General features: G+C 45.1%; 1 protein-coding gene across 4 annotated transcripts in view; it reads left to right on the forward strand.

Annotated features, from left to right (window-relative positions):
• Rhoh (ras homolog family member H) overlaps nt 1–8,865 on the forward strand; it is a 36,053-nt gene extending 27,188 nt beyond the window's left edge. For all 4 annotated transcript variants that reach the window (XM_060380663.1, XM_021653255.2, XM_021653253.2 and 1 more), the window contains 2 exons: nt 6,711–6,844; nt 7,597–8,865. In XM_060380663.1, the coding sequence (XP_060236646.1) occupies nt 7,805–8,380 (576 nt within the window). In that variant the 5' untranslated portion in view covers nt 6,711–6,844; nt 7,597–7,804 and the 3' untranslated portion in view covers nt 8,381–8,865. The remainder of the gene's footprint in view (nt 1–6,710; nt 6,845–7,596) is intronic.
• The last annotated feature ends 391 nt before the right edge of the window (nt 8,866–9,256 follow it).

The raw sequence follows: 9,256 nt of genomic DNA on the forward strand, positions 1-9,256 counted from the left end.
AGCATTTTGCCTGCATGTATGTGTGAGGTCATCCTCTGGAGCTGAATACAGGTGTGAGCTGCCGTGTGGGTGCTGGGAGTTGAACCTGGGTCCTCTGGAAGAGCAGACAGAGCTCTTAACAGCTGAGCCATCTCTCCAGTTCCTGTTTCCCAATCTCATTTCATCCATCTCCCTCTTTCCTTACTCCTTGTCACTTTTCTTCCGGAGAGCTATAAACATTCGTATTTGTTTTACCTACAGTGAGGTCGCCATCTCCGTTAGATAAGGATCATGTACATATGCCTGCACGGGCATGAACACGTGTGCACTTGTGCCCTGGGCATCCCTTCTCTAAACTGCTTTGGACAAAAACGTTTTAAATTTCAGATGTCTTAGACTGGAATATTTTCATATACAAAATGATATGTGTTGGCAATGGGACCCAAGTCTAAATAGGAAAGGCATTAATATTTTGTATACAATTTATACACATACCGGAAGGTAATAATCTGTAGTCTTTTTAAAGAATTCTGTGCTTGAAACAAATTTCCTTGGTGTGAAACCTCCAGTTTAAGATTATGTTAATACTCACAAGGTTTCAGATTCGGGAACATTCCGATGGCTCAGCTGGGGTTAGGCGCTTGTTGCCAAGCCTGATGACCTGAGTTCCATCCCTGGAATCCACAGGATGGAAGGAGAAAATCAGCGCGGGCAAGTTTTTCCCTGGCCTCCATAAACACAATGTGGCCTGTGCTCCCCACAAGTAAATAAACGTTAGAAAAAAAAAAAAAGCGAATTTTGGATTTTTCGGCATTTCAGATTTTGTATTTTCACTTTAGCGATGCCCAGCTTCTATGATGGGAAAACAAAACAAAACAAAACAAAAAGATTGTCACCTAAGGAAAACCAGCAACAGTTCCTTAGTGCTGTTTACTACCCTGGAGTATTCTAATGTTTTTGAATATCTAAGAAAGAAAAAACAAAACCAAAAACCCTCTTGATTAAGCAAGAAGAAAGATGCAGTCAGGAGAAGGTGACCCTGAGAACTGGAGGCGGGGACTCAGCTCCCCATTCCTTCTCCTGAAAGGAGAAAGTAAAACTGACATTTGAAAAGGAGCCAGAAATTAGAGAGCATGCTTCCAGGAGACTTGAGTAAATCTAGCTGTCCCCAAATAGGCTTTTTTTAAAATCAAACATAATTTTTTTTTTGGTGGGGGGAATTAAATACAGAGAACCATGAATGCTAAGTGAGCCATTTGCCACCAAACTACACCCTCAGGCCAGAAATTATCTGTTTGTTTCAAGGGTCCAGCTCAGCCTTTTCCTTCCTTTCAAAGCCCAAACTTAAAGAAACAAAACAACATGTACAAAACATTTCTTCAGAACGGCACAGGTTTGCAGGGTGGAGATGTAGCTCTGAAGAAGAAGCTCGCCTCACAACTGCAAACTGAGGTTTGATCTCTAGCAATACACACACACACACACACACACACACAGATACACGCAGACACACACACACATAAACTGTACAAGTAAAACAGGCCTGTTTGAGTGAACGTATTATTAAATGCACTTTAGCAAAATGAAGAAAATGAGATCCATTTACAATCGCAGGTCTCAGGAACAACTCACCTTGACATGGTAAAACACGTCTAAAGCTACACACCTCAACATAGGTAACAAGCCTGCTTGCTTGCTTGCTTTTTTTTTGTTTTCAAGAAAGGGTTCCTCTGTGTAGTCCTGGCCATCCTGGGCTTGCTTTGTAGACTAGGATGATCTCGAACTCACAGAGATCCTCCTGCCTGTGCCCCCCAAAGTGCTGGGATTACAGGCATGCACCACAGCACCCAGCTCAACAAGCCTGCTTTCAGCTGTAAAGAATTTCACGGAGGGCCTGCCTGCCTGCCTGCCTGCTCCATCTGTAACCAACCTTATGAAAGAATCTCAAGGAAGAAACTGGAGCAAATTGTTAGTGTTCTAGTGATTTCTGCTTCAACGAGAGTTCCCACGTAAACCAGGGACTGAATGAAGGGAATTACATATGGTACTCACGGCTCATTGAATTCTCTTCCTCAAAGTGTTAGACATTTAGATATTTCCACGCCTTCGGAATCGATACCGTCTTGAAGTCGGCTTTTTCTGTTTCAACCCAATACCTTCTACACTGTTATTGCAAAGGATCTCAGTTACAGAAAGAAACTAGTTTATCCAATAGCTGCCCATTCTTAGATAAAGCTTGTTTTAAACAGCATAGAAAAGAGTATATTTCTAGCAGGAAACGGAAAGTTTCAAAGTTCCTGCAAAGGTCTAACTCTCCTGGCTGCCCTGTATCTTCCCTTCCCACTCGTTGGCTAAAGGATAACTGAATAAGTCAATGGTCTATTTGGTGTACCTGTAATTTCGCTGGCTCACTGGTGGGGACCAGACTGAAGTGCCAACTCTTCATGGGCCTGGCTTGGTCTGGGGATAGTATAAAAACTCACGGCTTGGAGACGTCAGATGGAGACATGCAGGAAGCCTTGGGTTCGGAAAGTGACGCTCTGCTTTAATTTAGCACTGACGGGGTTAAATATATGTTTGGCTTAGGAATGTAATGTTTGCTTAGAACCTTGACTTTAAAAGTTACAATGGGTGTCTTGCCAAAGTAACTCCGCAGTAGGACTTACGTGTCTGGAACAGAGGCGTTCTGAATATAGAAATAAGTGGACGAATGTATGGTCTCTGTGTGATTTTTGAAAGGGAATTTCATGACTGTTCATAGCAATTAGCAGTATAGTAGGGTGAATCACTCAAGCGGGATTGAGACCTGGTGAAATAAAATAGTATAAAATGGAGTTTAAGATAAAGATTTTGCTGGGTGGCGGCCCACGCCTTTAGTCTCAGCTCTTGGGAGGCAGAGTCAGATGCATCTTTGAGTTTGAGGCCAGCCTTGCCTGCAGGATGAGTTCCAGGACCACCAGGTCTACGTGTTTCAAAAAGTGAAACACCATTTAAAAAAAAAAAAGAAAGAAGAAAGAAAAAGAAAAAGGAAAAAGGATAGAGACATTAGTTACTTACATTTTTTCATCAGCTCATCAACTGCTTTTTGTTACATGCACATGGTATGTCCCGGCCACTCACAGTCTGCTGTGTTTCTGCCATCTCTGTCCCCCTCCCTCCTTCTCACAAATGTCCCTCTCATGTCCGTGTCTATTCATTTTGTTGTGTGACCCACTGCGCGTCGCCAGGACCATCTGTGTGACCGTGAATCCTGAGTTGTCTTCTGGAGCCTGGTGGCTTGCAGTGGGTGCACAGCAGAAGACAGCAACCCTCTCCCGGAGGCAACCGATAGCCATCAGTTCAGCAATAGAGGTTAGGGCCCTGTGGACCCCCCAGCTTCCAAGGCTGATTGTTGATACAGTGGGCTGACTGCTGAGGGGCACAAGGTTTTACTCTGTAGCCTGTGCTAGCCTGGAACTCCCAGCAACCCTCCTGCCTTCTAGCCTCATAGTGCTAGGATTGCAAGCATTGTGCCCAGAAGGACAATGTTTGGGGGAATTAGCTCCACCAAAGCCATCTACTCAAAACCCTCCACACAACTGTAACTTCATGTTTGTTTTCTATTTCGATGTGTTCTAAAGGGGGTTTGCTTCACAAGGCAAATGGGAGCAGTTCTCTGTGTGGAAGTATTTCAAGGACAGCAGGAATTAGCTGCCACGATTTGGGCTAAACCTCACAAGCTTCCGGGGAGGAAATGATCTGGTTCCAGGTTTACAAAGGGCTAACCATTTCAGCTGTGTGCTGATTTTGGCTCCAAGTAAACACAGAAGGAATTATGGGGGTAAAGTAGAGCATCTGAGCTAGCACATAGGAGTGGCAACGGAAGATGTGGTGGTGGGTGGGGGTCAAGAGAGACTTTTGAGAAAAGGTAGAACTTTGGTATGAGTGAGGGGCAGGTTTTTGGCCACTGGAGAATCACTGAGTTTGTCTATGGAAGGGTCCTAGTGAGAAATAGTGTCTGTTTGCGCAAGGTGAGAGTTGAGGCTGCAAGTATCTGATCTCAGAGGAAGAGGACTAAGCTACCTCATGCCCTAAGTCCTCTCTCCGCCTCCCTTTGTCTCTTTGTCAGAGTAGACAGAAGGGCCAGCCATTGCTTTTGTCACAGAGAGGCCCTCTTTCATGTGACTCTGTGCCACGGAGGCCCGCAGAAGGTGCCTTTTCCCACAGAAAGAGTAGGAAGAGAACAAAGGGAAATCACACTACAAGACAAGACTCAGACATACTGGGATGGGAGGCCCATTCATTCCACCTGAAGCCCCAGAGATGCAGCCTAACTGTCACTCAAGGGTACTCTTAAAACATTAGCAGAGGACAATTGAAATAACTCATCCTGGTGGACGCCCTATAGCGAACACCTGGCCATTTAGCCCCTCAGGACATACCACTGAAAACTCACAAACCGTGTAAGGGATAGATAGCATCCTTCTTTAGGAGAAACTTCACTAAAAGCCCAACAGCCTACATGCTGCCCGTGAGGGCCACGGTGGATCTTCCAATGATCATGTCCGTCTAGGGTGTTGTTCTAGACTGGACCAGTGCGTTCTCTGCCTCTCCCCCAGCTCCATATATGGCCGTCTGCTAAAGACCTGGCCTGGCCCTCCACTTTAGAGAATAGCTCGGGACTTCGGGTCTTGTGCTACTGAGTTAGGCAATAAACATTTTCCTTCAGCTTCAGTCTTAATGAAGCCCGAGAGCCGACTGGCATGGGCTGTTTTGGGAAGGCCGCTTCCTTTTCCTCCTGTCTGGCATTTCTTTGAGCCTTATGGGGACAAATTTCAGCATTTCCTCTTCCAAGGACTATTTTGTTTTTATGCTATAAGAAGAAATTTCTGTCTTGTTTTTTTTTTTTAACCCCATCTCTGTGAATAAGATGCACAGTCCGTTTTTTGACAGAGAAATCTCTTTAGTGATGTTTCAAGTTCCTCCTGTGACCGAATAATTGCTTGTCCTTATGTTTAGTAATGATTCCTTGGTAATGCTGCTGCTGAGTGCTTTGTGCTTGCTGCACACTCACAGTTTGTTCACGTGATGTGTTAAGCTCAGGGTTGAAGCCCACAGGCTGCTCTCAACAACCATGTGAGACAGGTATTAGGTTGGTTTTTTTACCCGGAGGAAAGTGAGGCATTGTGAGGTTAAGAAACTCTTTGTGACTATACAGGTAGCTAACTAGGCATCTCAGATTCCATTCCAACTCTATCTGTCTTTTTCCTTTTATTTTTTTATTTTTTTATTTTATACAGGGTTCCTTTTTGTAGCTTTGGCTGTCCTGGAGCTCACTCTGTAGACCAGGCTGGCCTTGAATTCAGAAATGTGCCTTTCTGCCTCCTGGGATTAAAGGTGTGCACCATCACCACCAGACTTCTCTTCCTCCTATTCTTACTTAACATGACATCTCAGGGGTATCTTTTCATAAATATCTGTTCAAGAACCCTAGCTATCAGGCTGTCAGAAATATCTTTTTGAAATATAAATCTGGTAGAAATATTTTATTGAAATAAGCCATGAGCCTGATGCATATACCATTTCACTAATCCTGTCCTGCTACACTGGCATGAAAAATTAAATAATGAGGCATCAGCTGTAAGCAGAGTCACAAATTCATGTTTAAGCTGTCCATAGGTAGGTCTAAGGAGCTTAAGTCTAACGGAGACATTATGGAGCCCCTGTGACAAATGCGTGTCTGGGTACCACGTGTGAGAGTATTCCAATGTGAAGCTGGCATTGCAGCCCTGTGCCAGGGACATTCAAGGTTGGCCATCTTCAGTGTGAAAATAGAAAACACGATGGGTCCCCGTACAGTTCATTTTTGGAGGAAGCCAAGATTCAGACAGATTAAGTAACTTGGCCAAGGTCACATAACTTTATGTGTTAAGGAAAACAGAATTTATAAAAACGTGTTGTTTCTTTAGCTCATTTTCAGAGGCTGTCATGTCTAATTCAACAGAAACTGTGAGTTGACAAGAATATAAAAAGCCTTTGGAGGGTTCCTTAGGATTTAGGAGGGTGATTTTAAGTGTCGCCCTTTGCAGGGGTCTACCTTGGTAGTGCTTTCTGTGTGGTATGCTGAGTCGATTGCTGTCAGGGAAGGTAAAGAAGACCAATTGAATTAACAACCTTTACTCTGAAGTTTGGTCTAAAACATTTTTCATTTGACTGAAGTGGGCTGGCTCCTTTTCCCTTAGAGTTTTCTGACCCACAAACAACTGAGAATCTATTTTCCGTTTTATAAAATTCAGGTCCCGCCATATTTGTGTAATCCTGTTTAAAAGTTGGTGCTGAATACAATTGTCTTCCAGCAAGTTGTTTTGTTTAATTGGGGACCTGCTATATAGATGACTGTCCCAAACTGTTGAAGAAAGAAATAATTTAGTCTCCACATCTCTAAATTCATCACAGGCTTACATACTTGTAACCTGAGACTTGGGGTTCAAGCCATATGTGGAAGGCTGCAAATAGCAGCATAGGCCACAGAGCCTGCTTTCAGCTGTGGAGAACACTGCAGAGGGGCCACCCCATCTGTAGCTGCCTTACCAAAGACTCTCAAGGGAGAAGCCACAGCAAATTGTTAGCGGTCCAGTGATCTCTCCTGCTTCAACACAAGTTCCCACATAAACCAAGGACTGGATGATTACCCAACAGGTGAAAGAAATTATATATGGTATTTGTTGCTCATTAATTTTTCTTCCTTGCAGTTCCCAAAGGGTCTGGGATCAACTAGAGCCTGAGGCCTCACACACCCAGCTGCCTTTGCCCAGCTGCCTTTGCCCAGCTGCCTTCCTGTTTCTTGGCCAGTCAAGAGCAGCTCACAGTGTCATTCACATACCAGGTGGGCAACTGAGGCTTTTTCATGTGGCAATCAGAGCAGTTCCTAGTTTTCCCTTCTCTCCTCTTCTGTCCTCTCCTCTCTTCTCCTCTCCTTTATCCTCCTCTCCTCTCCTTTCATCTCTCTCCCCTTCTCTCCATTCCCCTACTCTTCCTTCTCCTTCTCACTCCCTTCTTTCCCTTCCCTTAGTCTCTATCCTCTTCCCTTCCTCTTCTTTCCCCTCCCCTCTTCTGTGTTCTCCTCCTCCCCCCCCAATCCCACCCACTTTCTCTCTCAACAGGATCTCTTGCTATGGAGCCTGAGCTAACCTTTAACTCACGATCCCCCCTCCTCTGCCTCCTGGGTCCTGGGATTAGATGGGCACCTCTATACTCATCATTCAAGGGCTGATTTTTTTTTTTTTTTTAAGAATAAACTCTACTACTGTCTCTTGTTGAGGAGACGTTGTGGGTGCTGAGTGTTGGGTGACAGGTTCTAACTTATTTTGCCAAGGGATGGGATGGGACTGGACAAATAGGGTTGAATGGCTACCCTGAGATGGGACCCCCATTTTCTTGGCTGTCCTGGACTTGCTTTGTAGACCAGGCTGGCCCCGAACTCAGAGATCCATCTGCCTCTGCCTCACTGAGTGCTGGGATCACCCACCACGCCCTGCTGGTTCCCCCCATTTAAAATTAGTCTGGATTAAATTAGGAGGACTGTTGTCATCAGAAAGAGAAACCTCAGCTTCCCCCTTCTTTTTTCTTTTGTTCCAGTTAGCTGCCAAGCTTCAGAGGTTTCCCAAGCAGGCACTGCCTCTCACCTGAGCAGACTGGAGAAGTGACACCTACAACTGATGTCTGAGATTCTGAGAGCATAAACCTGGTGACTCTCTCCTTCCTCTATGGAACCTGCCACAGCAGCCCATTGAGGGTTCTTTCTCCTGGGATCCTGGACTCCTAAACAGGACTTCAGATAAGGAAGATGCTGAGTTCTATCAAGTGCGTGTTGGTAGGGGACAGTGCTGTGGGGAAAACCTCGCTATTGGTGCGCTTCACCTCTGAGACCTTCCCAGAATCCTACAAACCCACTGTTTATGAGAATACGGGCGTGGATGTCTTCATGGATGGCATCCAGATCAGCCTGGGTCTCTGGGACACCGCCGGCAATGATGCCTTCAGAAGCATCCGTCCCCTGTCCTACCAGCAGGCAGACGTGGTACTGATGTGCTACTCTGTAGCCAACCACACCTCATTCCTGAACTTGAAGAACAAATGGATTAGTGAGATCAGGAGCAACCTGCCGTGCACCCCGGTGCTGGTTGTGGCCACACAGACTGACCAGAGAGAGATGGGGCCCCACAGGGCCTCCTGCATCAATGCTGTGGAAGGGAAGAGACTTGCTCAGGATGTGCGAGCCAAGGGCTACCTGGAATGCTCAGCTCTTAGCAACCGGGGAGTGCAGCAGGTATTTGAATGTGCTGTCCGAACGGCTGTCAATCAGGCCAGGAGACGAAACAGAAGAAAGCTGTTCTCCATCAACGAATGCAAGATCTTCTAAACCCCAAGGTCCCGCACCTAGAATTCATGAACGTACCTCAAAGACTAATGGGAGAGGAGGAGGCAAGCCAAGGGTTGATGCTCTGTCTTGGCACATCTGAACAGCCTTCCGGGATGGAGTTGTGGGGAGGTTGGCCACTGATGCTTCCACTAACTACACTCCACAGATGAACTCCGTGCCCAGCACAACCAGAGAGATCCTTGGGAAGCCACATGACTAGTCCATCAACAACAATCAATCAGACAATTTCCCAAGTATGCCATATTTAAACTCACATTTTATTTAAATAATAACCAAATACGTAACTCTTGTTTTCATGCTTGGGAAGTCTTTTCTCTGAAAAGGCAAACTGCTGTATGAGGAAAATAACACTGTGGAGTTCAACCATATGTCTGTGGTGTTATTATTTTACCTGAATTTAATTTGGCTGAAAGTACTTGCGTGCTATGTTTTTCTAGATAATCAAACTTTCCAATGACCACAAACTGATCCCTGTAATTCATTTTTTCATTATTCAGAGTTGTGTATAAAATACAGCCCCAGACCAGAAGGTGTTCTAACACTGCCAAATGATTTTGAACAGTTACTAGCTTTTCTCTGTAATTACAAAAGAACATTTCTTCTTTACAATATTACCTGCCACTCAGAGGACTCCAGTTACACACTAAGTATTCCTTTCTCATTCATTAACACAGAGAGAGAAGGAAAATCTTTCAGCTAGAGGGTCCCACTGCTCCAAGTAATAGCATCAGAACTTGGGGCAGATGCAAGGGGAGTACTTTTCCTGCCCTATCTCCTGTGCTCCCCCAAAGTTGTTCTCATCTGAACTCTAAACTGGCTGACACAACCCCATCCTTTATTAATTTTACGACTGAA

Source organism: Meriones unguiculatus, chromosome 3, assembly GCF_030254825.1.
Source record: "Meriones unguiculatus strain TT.TT164.6M chromosome 3, Bangor_MerUng_6.1, whole genome shotgun sequence".
NCBI lineage: Eukaryota > Metazoa > Chordata > Mammalia > Rodentia > Muridae > Meriones > Meriones unguiculatus.